At 46.5% G+C, this 15,784-nt stretch overlaps 1 protein-coding gene across 1 annotated transcript in view; it reads left to right on the forward strand.

Moving 5' to 3' along the window:
• ASB14 (ankyrin repeat and SOCS box containing 14) overlaps positions 1-15,784 on the forward strand; it is a 141,743-nt gene that overhangs the window by 96,745 nt on the left and 29,214 nt on the right. Inside the window, exon 8 of the mRNA XM_078662379.1 lies at positions 1,324-1,867. Within this exon, the coding sequence (XP_078518505.1) occupies positions 1,324-1,867 (544 nt within the window). The remainder of the gene's footprint in view (positions 1-1,323; positions 1,868-15,784) is intronic.

A 15,784-nucleotide genomic window follows, 5' to 3' on the forward strand; every position in this document is an offset into this window, starting at 1 on the left:
ACTAGAGAGTGCTAGGGAGTGCACTATGCTAAGAGGTGCGGAGTGACTAGGGAAGCTAGGGAGTGCTAGGGAGTGTAGAGTAACTAGGGAGTGCTATGGAGTTCTAGAGACTGCAGAGATTAAGCTAATAACAATGTAAGTGACAATGCCATTTATTTATCTGTTTTCAAAACCAACACATAAATAAAAATGTTGTCATTAACAATGCCAATAGCTCAGACTTTTCCAAAGGCGAAACCATTGCATTGAAAATGCTTGTTGACTTTGTATTTGTGCTGCACTGTACAGCATACATACATACATGTGGGAAACGGGTTAAAGTTAGTCTCAGTGTAATATTTTGTATTGGAAAAATATTCCTTCCAGTACAAAACCTATGCTACACTCACGCAGACAGCCTTGCACTATGGTGCAAGGGTATGTGAGTGGCGCATTGCAACTAATTTCAGCACTAGCACTAGGGAGAGGGGAGGAGTGTGCCATATTTCTGCAAATATGGCACTCTACAGCTCTCTTCTTCGCGCGCAACACAGCTTTATTGCCTGCTGAGCTGAGTTGCGTGACATTTTAGTAAATCTGCCCCATGTGTCCTGCTGAACGATACTGTACCTGCTTTTCCAGCCCCAGGTCTATATTGGCAACCTTTATGAAATACTTTGGTATTAGCTAATCACTACAGTAGTTTGCTGCTGTTCTCAGCTCATAACCCTTAGGAAATGCTGTATTTTCTGATCACTACAGACGTTCACTGTTCTGCTTAGTGCACCCTAACAAATGCATCCAGCCCAAAGAGTGCTGTCGAGCTGTTGAATCAATGGCACTGCCAGATTACCAAATAGGCAAAGTAGCCACCGACCTAAGGGCACCATTCCTTTTAGGGGATCCCCACGACAATGGATCAAAATAATATTGATTTGATCTTGAAAGAAAATTACAATGAAGCTTTCTTGAATATTGTTCCCAAAAGAGAAAAAAAATGAATCAACTCAAAGAAAGGAAAAACTTTACATTGAAGACTCTATAGAGAAAATACTGTATTCATGTAAACTTAAAGTACATAAACCAGGTTAATCAGATTCACATAACAGTTCGTCTCTTATAAGCTCATCTGCTGGCAGTTTGTAAACAAAATCTGGTGCATTGGGTATTAGGAGATAATTTGCGAGGGGGGAGCACAAAATGTCGACTGCCTAGACTAGAGCCTCCACAGGGTTTCATCCGGCACTGATCAATGGATAGTTTTTAGCAAATTGGCGTGGAGGTGAATTTTCTAAACAGCACAAACCCTGTGACATGGCATTGTTTTCCTCTGTCCTCTTTTAGAGCTCTGAAGAAATTGATCCCAGCGACTGATTTTGGTGCCATTAAGAGAAGTGGGATTAGCCCAGTTCACTCGGCTGCGGCAGGAGGACATCCTCGGTGCATCAAGCTCCTCCTTAAATCCAACTTTGATGTCAACTTCATGCTGCACTCTCGAGTTCGAAGCAACTGTGATGATCAGGGGAGGTCGGCTTTGTATTTCGCTGTCGCAAATGGAGACACTTGCTCGGTTAAACTGCTTCTGGAAGCTGGAGCTTTTCCCAACCAGGATCCTATCAACTGCCTGCAAGTGGCCTTGAGAATGGGCAATCATGAGTTGGTAAATATGCTGCTTCGCCATGGGGCCAATGTGAACTACTTCTGCCGCGTTAACACTTTGCACTTCCCCTCAGCCCTGCAGTACACCCTCAAGGATGAAGTTATGTTACGGATGCTGCTCAACTATGGCTATGACGTGAAGCTGTGTTTTGATTGTCACTATGGAAACAAGGATCACACCCCGGAAGGATACAAAGGATGGAGCTCTGCTGTTATCAAAGACACCATGGTACTTTGCAAGATGTTATTGTGTGGTGGCATGTGTTCCAATCTATAGCATTGCTTCTAAATGACAAGTAGACAAGTGTGTATCTCCCTTTTCCTGTGAATCACACATATGTGAATTTGGGCATTCTGCACTGTGGAGTGCTTGGAAAACATAGCAATACTAACATGGTAAATAGAGAATCTGTGTCCCAAATAACCCACAGTAAAAAGTAGGAAACCTGCACGTCATAGGTTTTCGACCTATGATTTCGATAGATTTCTGACATAAGGGATAGATACAAAATTCCAAGAGTATGCATGAAAATATATTCCACGCATGTTCCTACTGTCTTACGTGTATCCCTTTATATTGTTCACAGATTGGAAATCTGAAGGTGGAGATGTGCATTTGCACTTTCACTTTTTTTTCGGCGTAGGGTAAAAACATGTGGCAATTTCAGTGAACATAACAATTGGATGCCGACAAATGTATGACTTTGTGGAAACCCATCAACTTCTCCATGGCCACTTCATGTCCCTCCCCTCATTCTCACCTGTAACAATTGGGACGAATGCACCATAATTCCTCATCTCCCCAAGTAGTCAGTGGAATCTACATTCAGAAATGTCTGCTCATCCTGATTCTGGATCTTACATTTTAATTTCAAATTCAACTCTTTGTGCACCTGAGTGATACATATGTGCATGAAACATTTTGTGAATGAAGTCCAGGGTTTTAAATGTAGGAGAATGCAGTTGGCTTATGATGATTCTATTGTTTTATTTTAAGAAAGACAGAAAGAGAGGAAGATCTGGAATGCTAGTCCTAAATTCTACCCCTTGCTCATTTTTTGTCTCACTCTTTACTTTGGTGTCTGCCAATGTTTTGGCACAAACAAGAACTGTAGGCTGCTTGCAATTCCAAGGGAACTCAGGATGGGTTGACTGATAAATATAGAAATCAAAATGAGTTGCAGATTGAAAAAGTGTCATGAAATCTGTATTTATTAGGAAAGAATTATAGTAAATTAGAAAATGAACAAAAGTGTGAGCAACAAGGGCTATCAGCAAACAAACAAAGAGTCCCTCAAGGTGAACAAAGCCTAAATGTCTAGTATTCTAGATTTTCAATCTAGACCAAACAAAACACCCCATTTAAAACCCCGATTTTAAGCATGGGGCAAAATTCCTCCTCTTTCACAAACCCAAAACTATGTGGCCTCTTTGTGGAAAACCACATTCTCCACTTTCGAGCCGAGGCCGAATTTTGAGGCACGAGGGGATCTCTTCCTAAGATCTGCATGCGGACGATGCTCCAGATGTGCCATTACTGAATATTTATTCTTCATTCAATGCTGTGTACCAGTTATTAACAACTGCTACCATTTCTACTAGAGAGCTTTTCAAGCCCAACTATCAAATCGAGCACGGCGGATCTTGTCCCCCGTCCGATATACCAGTGCTCCCATTGTCCTGATGAAGACCCCACCCCAAGGACCACAACCTATCCTGACTTGAGGGGTCGAAACGTTGACAACACCGTAAATACCGACTCCTGCGACACCATAAAGAATTACTTGTGGGCGCTGTTTAGTTATGTTAATATAGCACATTTGTTTTAACAAGTAATTTTATGGCTCTTATCTGTCAATGCTTTGAGAATAATTGCATCAGACACACTGTATTACTATATAAATACAAGAGTGGACAATCAAGCCACCCTGAATTTGTGTTGTGTTTTTGCTACTATATAAGAACACATAAGCTTTGCTTGCTACTGTGACCACACTTTTTTGATACTGTACTCTTTGCGGAAGGAACATAATTTTGAGCTGTTCAGAGTTCTCCGTATTACCTGGTGCAAAAAATATCGTGATTTTCCCAAGATTAATGTCAGCAGGTCAAACATGCCGAAATTTCCTGGAGGAAAAAATGGAGAGGACATGGCCGGTAACTAACAAGGGTGGGGAGGCGGTTTCTAATATCGTCGTCTAAATATCGACCTACAACAATATTGAATCCATAGTATTGACTACCACTATATCATCATGCCATATAGATGTGATATTTAGTCTGTTGTTCCCTGAGCATACTTACTTTTATGATATTTATTTATTTATTTATTTTGCGTTTTATAGAGCGCGAACTTGACCCGTAAGGGACTGAGAGCGCTTTACAGGATTGACAAGTAGTATACAAAGGACTTAGGAGGGGTAAAAACAGGTGAAAATAATGATACAGTGGTAGTTGATATTGAGGAATCAATATTTTTACATGTTGATATCTCAACTGCGATATTGCAACAGATATCCTTCTGGAGGCAAGCTGAATTTGGTGCAGTAGGCACAGAATTCTGCATGCTCTGTAAAAGCTTGGAATAGGAGATATTTACCGAACCCAAAAAGTGTCAGCATTTACTGGGTTGCTACTGCTATCCTGAGCATTCATAATTGGAGCCTTAGACACTATGCCACCCACTTCACCAGATGATGGTATGGGAAAGCAAGGGCGGTGAGGCATGAGAGGAGGCAGAGATAGACTATAATTTTAACTAGAAAACAAAAAATAAAATGTATTCCCAAGCTACTGATAGGTTTGCCTCTTCTAACAAATCTGAACAATATCAATATAAAATTAAGGATCCTAGGCACAAACAGGGGACAGTTCACCCTCTACAGGTCCATCATGCCTCCCACTCTTTTTACATGAATATAGGAATTTTCTTGCTTTCATATGGTAAGAATACAAAAATGATTTTTCTTCCATCCGAACTCTTAGTCTACTGGAAAACAACCTAGAATCATCAATTCCCAGGGATATCAGTCATTATTTAATTTCCTGCAGTCCTAACTCCCTTATTAACCTGTTGTGGCTTAAAGTGAGAAAGCTATGATTCCACTTCTTCTCTCCAACCCGGTTCACCGGCTTACATTGCTAAGGTTCGCTCAGTTCCATCATAAGTGTTCCCACTCCAGTATCATTACTAGTGCGTCCTTTCATTGAGAAGCGAGGATTTTTCTATATGGACAAAGTACATCCCTAGCCCTCTCTAGTACTTCCTGCAAAATAAAGAGCTTCTGCTAACTCAGAGCGCAACTTATAATTATGTGCATAACGAGGTATCCCAAACACAGATTTTTGCGGCTTTTGCTTCATTCTGTAGGTAATTCGCGCATACTTCTAAATGAATACTCAATCTTTGAGCTCTCGGACTTCACTTTGCCTCAGTGGAGTTTAAATAGGTGAAATCTTTCTGTTCATAGAGACCACATCTCGGTTAGTGTTGTCAATGTGACCTCTGTTTCCCTCCTGGTTCCTCTATCTATTCGACACTTAATCCTCAATGAGCCATGTGGAGTTCTGCAGTCTCAAAGTGCAGCCATTTCCCAAAATTCTCTCTAAGTTACTAAAACCCCTCATACCACCTACCGCGTGGTCACCTCCTTGAGAATCTCTGGGATAGAGCAGGGTCTCAAAGCAAAGAAATCATTCTTGTCTTTCCAAAGTATGCTGCTTGGATTCATTGTCATCGCTGCAAGAGCAGAACAGGTAGGCTGAGGCATTTCTGGTGGATTTTCTCTGACTTTACTTCCTGACCTGTCATCATGTTATGAAGAACAGAACACATAGCACCTGGCTGTGTCTGTTTTGACATTATGGAAGCAGAAGACCAGCACCTGACTGGTTTTTGAATGTCTATCCTGCCAAGGAATCTACTTCTCCCAGCTCTCCTCATCTCTACAGTCGTGAGCAGAGCTCTACAGTTCTGGGTCCCCAGATAGGCCTGAGGGACTTGAGGTCATACGCAGTGCATAACGTCCCTTTTTTTTCAGTGAATTTGTAAGGTTCTTTTTATTCCATTTCCTAACTATAATGTCCCTGTAACCTTTGTTTTTTTCACATGAATTTGTAAGTATTTTAAAAAGCCTATTTCCTAACTATAATGTCCTTGTAACCTTCGTTTTTTTGGTGAATATCAAAGGTTTTTAAAATGTTATTTCCTAACTGTAACCTGTAATCTTTCACGGTAGGTGTGTGAGCGGCTGTATGGGTCTGTGACTGGGTGTGTGAGAGGTTATGTGAGTAGACGTGTGGGTGTGTGAGTGGGTTTGTGAGTGGGTGTGTGAGTGGGTGTGTGAGTGGCTGTAAGGGTCTGTGAGTGGGTTTGTGAGTGGCTGTAAGGGTCTGTGAGTGGGTGTGTGAGAGGTTATGTGAGTAGACGTGTGGGTGTGTGAGTGGGTTTGTGAGTGGGTGTGTGAGTGGGTTTGTGAGTGGCTGTAAGGGTCTGTGAGTGGGTGTGTAAGTGGCTGTATTGGTCTGTATAGTATGTGGAGAAAGGGGGCAGGCCTCCAATGAGCTCTCAGCAATACCAATGTGCAGTATCTACTGGTGATAACAGGAAGGGTTCTTGGCCTCCGACAAACCTCAGCATCCAAGGGGACTTCATCTCCCAACCAGTTGTGCACCAGGAGCTATGTTTGCAGAGTGGTGGGGAAAGGGGGCAGGGCCTCCGACAAGCTCACAGCAATCCCACTGTGTAGGAATTACTGGTGGTAACAGGAGGGCTTCTTGGCCCCCAACAACCCTCAGCAGCCAAGGGGGCCTCATCCCTCAAAAAGTAGTGCACCAGAAGGTGTGCTTATAGAGTGGTGGAGAAAGGGGGCGGGACGTCCGATGAGCTCTCAGCAATCCCACATTGTGGGAGTTACTGGTGGCAACAGAAGGGGTTCTTGGCCCCCAATGACACTCAGCATCCAAGGGGACTTCGTCCCCTAACCAGTAGTGCACCAGGAGGCATGTTTGTACAGGGGTGGAGAAAAGGGAGCAGGCCTCAGATGACCTCTCAGCAATTCCGCTTTGTTGGACTTACTGGTGGTAACAGGAGGGGTTCTTAGCCCCCAATGACCCCCAGCAGCCAAGGGGACTTCATCCCCCAACTAGCAGTGCGCCAGGAGGCACATTTGCAGAGGAGTGGAGAAAGGGGGAGGCCCACTGATGAGCTCTCAGCAATTCCCCTATGTGGGACTTAATGGTGGTAGCAGGAGGGGTTCTTAGCCCCCAACCACCCTCAGCAGCCAAGGGGAATTAATCCACCAACCGGCTGTGTGCCAGGAGGTGTGTTTGCAGAGTTATGGAGAAAAGAGGCGGGCCTTTGAAGAACTCTCAGCAATCCCACAGTGTGGGAACAGGAGGGGTATCTGGCCCCCAATGACCCTCAGCCTCCAAGGGGACTACATCCCCCAACTAGAAGTGCGCCTGGAGGCGTGTTACAGATTGGTGGAGAAAGAGGGTGGGGTCTTCCAATGAGCACCAAGCATCAGCTGTTTAGGAATTACCGGTGGTAATAGGAGGAGTTCTTGGCCCCCAACGACCCTCTACAGACAAGAGGATTTCATCCCCCAACCAGTAGTGCACGAATAGGTGCATTTGAAGAGTGGTGGAGAAAGGGGCTGGGGTCTCCGCCGAGCTCCCAGAATTCGCTGTGTGGGACTTAATGATGGTAACTGGAGGGGTTCTTATCCCCCAACAACCCTCAGCATCCAAGGGGACTTAATCCCCAATGAGTAGTGCACCACGAGGTGCATTTGTAGAGTGGTTGAGAAAGAGGGCGGAGCATCTGATGAGCTGCGGCAGGATTTGTGGCTCCGTGCTGAAGACCGCAGGGTATCCAAATGTTATAAGGCAATTTATTGTCCTCTATGGATCCCTCTGGGACCACTCTAACACACCCCTTGGGTCAGGGTACCTAAACCCGAACCCCTTTATTCACTTTGCACAGAAGCCCTGGGGACCGATTCCAATACATACAATTATGGATGCAACTTCCCAGTCAAGTTGCGGGCCAGGCAATCAGGACCCTGCTTTGGCGCATGTAGCTGCAGATTCATCTTGAGTCAATCCACGAGCGTCCCATCCCTAGATATACAAATTTGGTTTTCTTTAAATATCTCTAAAACTAGTGAATGGATTTACACCAAATAACAAAAAGGCCTCTTTCTTGACCAAGAGCTAGCTTTCTGGCAAACTTGGTGTAATTCCTTCCAGCAGCTCGGGCAGTAGTCATGCTAAAAAATCCTATGGTAATTAACATGAAGCAAAAGATTTTGGGACCCCCTCTTTTCCTCAACCCTTGGTGGTAAATGTATTTTTAGGGTTTAGTGGTGGGTAAAGGGATAGGCCGATGAGTCCTCCTTGTTCTGAAATGGCAGCTGCGACAATAGTCTTCATGTTGCAGCCATTCAATCAGAGCGCAAGCTCCCAAGAGCGTTCGGAGGAGCCTTCCACTCCAGTGAGAGCAAGGCAGCTGATGAGAAAAAAGCCACCTTGGCCAATTAGATTGATCTGTTATTTAAAGTTGCCTAATCGCAGAACTCTTGCAAGCCTCCTGCAAATCCAACCGTCCCGATATACAACATTTTTTAACCTTAATTTCTCAAAAACTACCCAACAGATTTACATCAAATCATAACAAGCACACTTTCTGCACCAAGATCAAGCTTTGTGTCAAATTTGGCGCAATTCCATTGTTTGCCATTTTTGCTGTATCACTGGGGACATTGGACCACCTCAAACCTTTCCAGGAAGGAGCGGAGGTGGATGAATTTTTTTATTTGAATATTTTATGAAAATTTGTCAAACAGTACCTTAGATATAAGTAAGGCTCCCAGATGTCCATGTTTTTTTTATTTCTACAGATAAATGCAGACAGAAAACAATGGGGCACATTTACAAGGGGTTAACACCACCAGAACATCACTTTTTCTGATGTTCTGGTGAGGTTAACTCCTTCGCCTTATTCACAAGGTGACGATAAGGCACTTAACATGGCTTAACGCCTCCTTGTAAATAATGCTCCTACTCATGCAGCACTTAGGGGCCCATTATGATAATGGGCAGGCGGTTATCAACATTAGGGGCCCGTAGCAGGCCCCCAGGGATTCTGGGGGTTGGGGGATGCACATGGGGGTACCTATGGTACCCCCCAGCAGTTCCATATACAACATGGCAGGCACCGCGCAGTGCCTGCCATATTGTGCAGTGAAGTGCACAGCATGCCTCCTGGCATTGTGGCGGGCGGTGGTGATTGCAATGACCGCCACAATGACAGGAATGCTGGATGCGCCCGCCACTGTGGCGGGCGCATCCTAATGTCCTCCGCGGGACCCCCGCCCTTATGGCGGGCGGTCCCTTTTTGCGTTGGGATGGCGATCCTAATGTGCCCCTTAGTCTGAAAGGGGCGTGCAATGGGTGTTGCAGTGGGCATTCTGCCGCAACACCCTTTGGTTTTTAATGCTGCCCCATATTTACAAGGTATGGGGCAACGCCAAAAATACCTCCAGGTGAATACTTGGTCTTAAGCAGGCGATACGAGAAGATATGTTTTATTTCTTCTCGTATTTTGCTCTTTCTACATATGCTGCATTCTGCAGCACACATAGATAGAACAAATCACCTATAAAGATTGTTTATGTGCAGAAAGATGCCCCATCCTGCACATAAACAATTACCCCTGCCGTGCATGCACCCTGGCAAAATAGTGCTCGAGAGCCTCCGCTGGCGCTAGGCAGCTTTTTTAGCGCTAGGGGTAATGTAGGGGTCCTCTATATTCTTGTAAATATGATGCATCCCTGTGGTTTGCAACTGTCAGAGCGTGAGGTTACCAATTTTGGCATATCATCGCAAGTTTCCTGTAAATAAGCTCCAATGAGTTTTTGTCTGTATTTATTTTTAAAAGCGGAAACATTTAGAAAATTGTTCTCTTTCGGTGAATATCCGTGCTGTCCTTCGTGAATTCCCAGCCAAAGCTGAGCAGACACTAAGCGGGGTTTAAAAAAAGCAAGCGTATGTTAAGATATATTTGTATGTAATGTTAATATTTACATATGGGTTCTATTTTGCTGTAGTTCGGACTGGACTGTTCCCATGAGGCACAGGGTCAGAGCTGATTTGCATATAGCCAGTGTCTAACCCAGGGTGGTGTGGAGTGCAAAAAAATGATGGATTTAGGCCCAGATCCTTGTACTGGGGTTAATGTATGACATTGTTCTACATTCTGTCCATCAACTGTGTTTTTTGCAATTTCACCCCGAGTGGGCTGGGGATGCTCAGACGTGAGTCCCAGGCTCTCCACACCACTGGAGTCAAGCTATCCAGGCTGATGAAGGCTGATAGCCAGAAACCGGTCCTTGGATGCTTGATTCCGGTCTGGGAAAGACATGGCTTGGTAGTTCGGACTGGACTGTTCCCATGAGGCACAGGGTCAGAGCTGATTTGCATATAGCCAGTGTCTAACCCAGGGTGGTGTGGAGTGCAAAAAAATGATGGATTTAGGCCCAGATCCTTGTACTGGGGTGAATGTATGACATTGTTCTACATTCTGTCCATCAACTGTGTTTTTTGCAATTTCACCCCGAGTTGGCTGGGGATGCTCAGACGTGAGTCCCAGGGTCTCCACACCACTGGAGTCAAGCTATCCAGGCTGATGAAGGCTGATAGCCAGAAACCGGTCCTTGGATGCTTGATTCCGGTCCGGGAAAGACATGGCTTGGTAGTTCGGACTGGACTGTTCCCATGAGGCACAGGGTCAGAGCTGATTTGCATATAGCCAGTGTCTAACCCAGGGTGTTGTGGAGTGCAAAAAAATGATGGATTTAGGCCCAGATCCTTGTACTGGGGTGAATGTATGACATTGTTCTACATTCTGTCCATCAACTGTGTTTTTTGCAATTTCACCCCGAGTGGGCTGGGGATGCTCAGACGTGAGTCCAAGGCTCTCCACACCACTGGAGTCAAGCTATCCAGGCTGATGAAGGCTGATAGCCAGAAACCGGTCCTTGGATGCTTGATTCCGGTCTGGGAAAGACATGGCTTGGTAGTTCGGACTGGACTGTTCCCATGAGGCACAGGGTCAGAGCTGATTTGCATATAGCCAGTGTCTAACCCAGGGTGGTGTGGAGTGCAAAAAAATGATGGATTTAGGCCCAGATCCTTGTACTGGGGTGAATGTATGACATTGTTCTACATTCTGTCCATCAACTGTGTTTTTTGCAATTTCACCCCGAGTGGGCTGGGAATGCTCAGACGTGAGTCCCAGGCTCTCCACACCACTGGAGTCAAGCTATCCAGGCTGATGAAGGCTGATAGCCAGAAACCGGTCCTTGGATGCTTGATTCCGGTCTGGGAAAGACATGGCTTGGTAGTTCGGACTGGACTGTTCCCATGAGGCACAGGGTCAGAGCTGATTTGCATATAGCCAGTGTCTAACCCAGGGTGGTGTGGAGTGCAAAAAAATGATGGATTTAGGCCCAGATCCTTGTACTGGGGTGAATGTATGACATTGTTCTACATTCTGTCCATCAACTGTGTTTTTTGCAATTTCACCCCGAGTGGGCTGGGGATGCTCAGACGTGAGTCCCAGGCTCTCCACACCACTGGAGTCAAGCTATCCAGGCTGATGAAGGCTGATAGCCAGAAACCGGTCCTTGGATGCTTGATTCCGGTCTGGGAAAGACATGGCTTGGTAGTTCGGACTGGACTGTTCCCATGAGGCACAGGGTCAGAGCTGATTTGCATATAGCCAGTGTCTAACCCAGGGTGGTGTGGAGTGCAAAAACATGATGGATTTAGGCCCAGATCCTTGTACTGGGGTGAATGTATGACATTGTTCTACATTCTGTCCATCAACTGTGTTTTTTGCAATTTCACCCCGAGTTGGCTGGGGATGCTCAGACGTGAGTCCCAGGCTCTCCACACCACTGGAGTCAAGCTATCCAGGCTGATGAAGGCTGATAGCCAGAAACCGGTCCTTGGATGCTTGATTCCGGTCTGGGAAAGACATGGCTTGGTAGTTCGGACTGGACTGTTCCCATGAGGCACAGGGTCAGAGCCGATTTGCATATAGCCAGTGTCTAACCCAGGGTGTTGTGGAGTGCAAAAAAATGATGGATTTAGGCCCAGATCCTTGTACTGGGGTGAATGTATGACATTGTTCTACATTCTGTCTATCAACTGTGTTTTTTGCAATTTCACCCCGAGTGGGCTGGGGATGCTCAGACGTGAGTTCCAGGCTCTCCACACCACTGGAGTCAAGCTATCCAGGCTGATGAAGGCTGATAGCCAGAAACCGGTCCTTGGATGCTTGATTCCGGTCTGGGAAAGACATGGCTTGGTAGTTCGGACTGGACTGTTCCCATGAGGCACAGGGTCAGAGCTGATTTGCATATAGCCAGTGTCTAACCCAGGGTGGTGTGGAGTGCAAAAAAATGATGGATTTAGGCCCAGATCCTTGTACTGGGGTGAATGTATGACATTGTTCTACATTCTGTCCATCAACTGTGTTTTTTGCAATTTCACCCCGAGTGGGCTGGGGATGCTCAGACGTGAGTCCCAGGCTCTCCACACCACTGGAGTCAAGCTATCCAGGCTGATGAAGGCTGATAGCCAGAAACCGGTCCTTGGATGCTTGATTCCGGTCTGGGAAAGACATGGCTTGGTAGTTCAGACTGGACTGTTCCCATGAGGCACAGGGTCAGAGCTGATTTGCATATAGCCAGTGTCTAACCCAGGGTGGTGTGGAGTGCAAAAAAATGATGGATTTAGGCCCAGATCCTTGTACTGGGGTGAATGTATGACATTGTTCTACATTCTGTCCATCAACTGTGTTTTTTGTAATTTCACCCCGAGTGGGCTGGGGATGCTCAGACGTGAGTCCCAGGCTCTCCACACCACTGGAGTCAAGCTATCCAGGCTGATGAAGGCTGATAGCCAGAAACCGGTCCTTGGATGCTTGATTCCGGTCTGGGAAAGACATGGCTTGGTAGTTCGGACTGGACTGTTCCCATGAGGCACAGGGTCAGAGCTGATTTGCATATAGCCAGTGTCTAACCCAGGGTGGTGTGGAGTGCAAAAAAATGATGGATTTAGGCCTTATCCTTGTACTGGGGTGAATGTATGACATTGTTCTACATTCTGTCCATCAACTGTGTTTTTTGCAATTTCACCCCGAGTGTGCTGGGGATGCTCAGACGTGAGTCCCAGGCTCTCCACACCACTGGAGTCAAGCTATCCAGGCTGATGAAGGCTGATAGCCAGAAACCGGTCCTTGGATGCTTGATTCCGGTCTGGGAAAGACATGGCATGGTAGTTCGGACTGGACTGTTCCCATGAGGCACAGGGTCAGAGCTGATTTGCATATAGCCAGTGTCTAACCCAGGGTGGTGTGGAGTGCAAAAAAATGATGGATTTAGGCCCAGATCCTTGTACTGGGGTGAATGTATGACATTGTTCTACATTCTGTCCATCAACTGTGTTTTTTGCAATTTCACCCCGAGTGGGCTGGGGATGCTCAGACGTGAGTCCCAGGCTCTCCACACCACTGGAGTCAAGCTATCCAGGCTGATGAAGGCTGATAGCCAGAAACCGGTCCTTGGATGCTTGATTCCGGTCTGGGAAAGACATGGCTTGGTAGTTCGGACTGGACTGTTCCCATGAGGCACAGGGTCAGAGCTGATTTGCATATAGCCAGTGTCTAACCCAGGGTGGTGTGGAGTGCAAAAAAATGATGGATTTAGGCCCAGATCCTTGTACTGGGGTGAATGTATGACATTGTTCTACATTCTGTCCATCAACTGTGTTTTTTGCAATTTCACCCGAGTGGGCTGGGGATGCTCAGACGTGAGTCCCAGGCTCTCCACACCACTGGAGTCAAGCTATCCAGGCTGATGAAGGCTGATAGCCAGAAACCGGTCCTTGGATGCTTGATTCCGGTCTGGGAAAGACATGGCTTGGTAGTTCGGACTGGACTGTTCCCATGAGGCACAGGGTCAGAGCTGATTTGCATATAGCCAGTGTCTAACCCAGGGTGGTGTGGAGTGCAAAAAAATGATGGATTCAGGCCCAGATCCTTGTACTGGCGTGAATGTATGACATTGTTCTACATTCTGTCCATCAACTGTGTTTTTTGCAATTTCACCCCGAGTGGGCTGGGGATGCTCAGACGTGAGTCCCAGGCTCTCCACACCACTGGAGTCAAGCTATCCAGGCTGATGAAGGCTGATAGCCAGAAACCGGTCCTTGGATGCTTGATTCCGGTCTGGGAAAGACATGGCTTGGTAGTTCGGACTGGACTGTTCCCATGAGGCACAGGGTCAGAGCTGATTTGCATATAGCCAGTGTCTAACCCAGGGTGGTGTGGAGTGCAAAAAAATGATGGATTTAGGCCCAGATCCTTGTACTGGGGTGAATGTATGACATTGTTCTACATTCTGTCCATCAACTGTGTTTTTTGCAATTTCACCCCGAGTGGGCTGGGGATGCTCAGACGTGAGTCCCAGGCTCTCCACACCACTGGAGTCAAGCTATCCAGGCTGATGAAGGCTGATAGCCAGAAACTGGTCCTTGGATGCTTGATTCCGGTCTGGGAAAGACATGGCTTGGTAGTTCGAACTGGACTGTTCCCATGAGGCACAGGGTCAGAGCTGATTTGCATGTAGCCAGTGTCTAACCCAGGGTGGTGTGGAGTGCAAAAAAATGATGGATTTAGGCCCAGATCCTTGTACTGGGGTGAATGTATGACATTGTTCTACATTCTGTCCATCAACTGTGTTTTTTGCAAAAGCATAACAGGCATCAAAGTATGAGTGTAATGTGAGAAGTTGGCCTGGTATATGATGTTCACTATTCTAGTGAACACCTTGCACCAGTCCAAACAACCCTTATGGTGATGGTTGTAAGTCAACCTTATAGACCAGCTATCCTAGTGGTAGCGTGGACAGAACAATCTTAGGCTAAAAGACTCTTGAGGGCGTGTAAAGCCAGCTGTTTTACCATATGTAACCCCTTGAATATCAAATGAAAGGACACCACACAGCATATATATAAAATATATATGTATTTATTCACTAACACACTCCTCTGAACTCTTTATGAGATCAGAGGCCAAAGCACATAACAAGTTACTTAATCAGGATACGTTAAGTTGCACAATTTACAGTTAGGCCCTAGGGGCGAAGCAAACCATATATTAAGTAAGTGGTATAAGTACCACGTCACGATAAAAGGAAAGGCCTAGGGCCTAGGGAATCGCTGGGGCTACACTATCTGAACCTTAGTTTAGAAGTAGGAGGCCCACAGGCGGCGCCTGCAGAGTCTTTACCCACATGCGAGAGTCAATGTAAAGTCAATGGGAACTTAGAAGTTAGATAAAGAAGGATTTAGGACACCTCCGGTTTAGCTAGGAGGAAACAACTAAAAACCTAGACACTTGGATAGTCAATCCCCAAGGGAGCACTGAAGTACTCGCGTTACCTCACCCACAGAAAGTGGGTGCATAGGTGTGAAGATGTGTCGGGTTTCGCCATTGAAGTCTATGGAGCCTGTGAAGAAAGATGCTGCAGGCGACCAGGCGGAAGATGTCCGGGTGGATCCAAGGGTGGATCGAGGATGAAGAGGACCTGAAAGCAGAGGGGACAGAGTCTGGGTCACTAGCCAGTGACTGGGTGGAACCAGGGAGGAACCAGACGACGTCGAGGAGCAATCAGGTGCTTTCTTGAAGCTTGTCTCTTCAGCCACGCGGACCAGGAGGCATCGAGGATGACCAGGTGTTGGAGGCGAGCTGTCCCACAAAGGTTCTCGCAGATGGAGGGGTCGACTGCCGGATTGGAGTCAACAAGCCTTAGCAAAGGCAACCCACGCAGGATTCTAAGAAGGCTTCTGGTGCAGACCAGCAAGGTCTGAGGTGCCTCACCTTTGCAGGGAGGCAAGGGCCAGTCTGGAGCAACTAGACCAGCGAGTTGGTTCAAAAGGATCGTTGTCGCAGAAGCTACTAGCCAGCGGGCCAGCAACCGGACAACGCGTCGAGCAGAACACAAGCAGAAGGGCCCCACGCAGAACTCGTGGAGTGTGGAGGGCTGATCTTCGGTGCAGGTGGAGCTCGGCTTCG

This window comes from Lissotriton helveticus, chromosome 9 (assembly GCF_964261635.1).
Source record: "Lissotriton helveticus chromosome 9, aLisHel1.1, whole genome shotgun sequence".
Taxonomy (NCBI): Eukaryota; Metazoa; Chordata; class Amphibia; order Caudata; family Salamandridae; genus Lissotriton; species Lissotriton helveticus.